Consider the following 438-nt stretch of genomic DNA (forward strand, 5'->3'; position numbering starts at 1 on the left):
GGAGCCCCGGCAGGGATGTCACCCCCACCCCAGGACGGGTGTCCCCGCACCTGACGTTGCAGGATGGTGTCTCCTTTTGGTGCTTGCGGAACCAGGCGTGCCGGGCCCGGCGGCACTCGCCCTCCCCGACAAAGCCGTCGCCATCCTGGTCCAGGGCCAAGAAGGCCGCCCGTGCCCGCTCCCGCCCCTTGGCCGTCAGCAGCCGCAGCAGGGCGTTCTGGGGGGGCAGAGAGGGGAAGGGGGAGCGCTCACCCCATGGGAACCCCCCCTGCTCCCATGCCCAGCGCTGTGGGGGTCTCCCATCCTGGGTGCCAAGGCCGTGGGTGCTGGCCATGGGAGCCAGCCCCGGGTGCCGCAGCCATGGCTATGGGTGCTGGCTGTGGGAGCTGGACCTGGGTGCCGCGGCCATGGGTCCGTGGGAGCTGGCCAGGGTAGGGT

At 72.1% G+C, this 438-nt stretch overlaps 1 protein-coding gene across 1 annotated transcript in view; it reads right to left on the reverse strand.

Moving 5' to 3' along the window:
- PHF24 (PHD finger protein 24) overlaps positions 1 to 438 on the reverse strand; it is a 17,520-nt gene that overhangs the window by 7,588 nt on the left and 9,494 nt on the right. Inside the window, exon 5 of the mRNA XM_009288254.2 lies at positions 51 to 217. Coding sequence (XP_009286529.1) covers positions 51 to 217 — 167 coding nt within the window. The remainder of the gene's footprint in view (positions 1 to 50; positions 218 to 438) is intronic.

This window comes from Aptenodytes forsteri, unplaced genomic scaffold, assembly GCF_000699145.1.
Source record: "Aptenodytes forsteri isolate BGI_AS27 unplaced genomic scaffold, ASM69914v1 Scaffold201, whole genome shotgun sequence".
In the NCBI taxonomy this organism is placed as follows: domain Eukaryota; kingdom Metazoa; phylum Chordata; class Aves; order Sphenisciformes; family Spheniscidae; genus Aptenodytes; species Aptenodytes forsteri.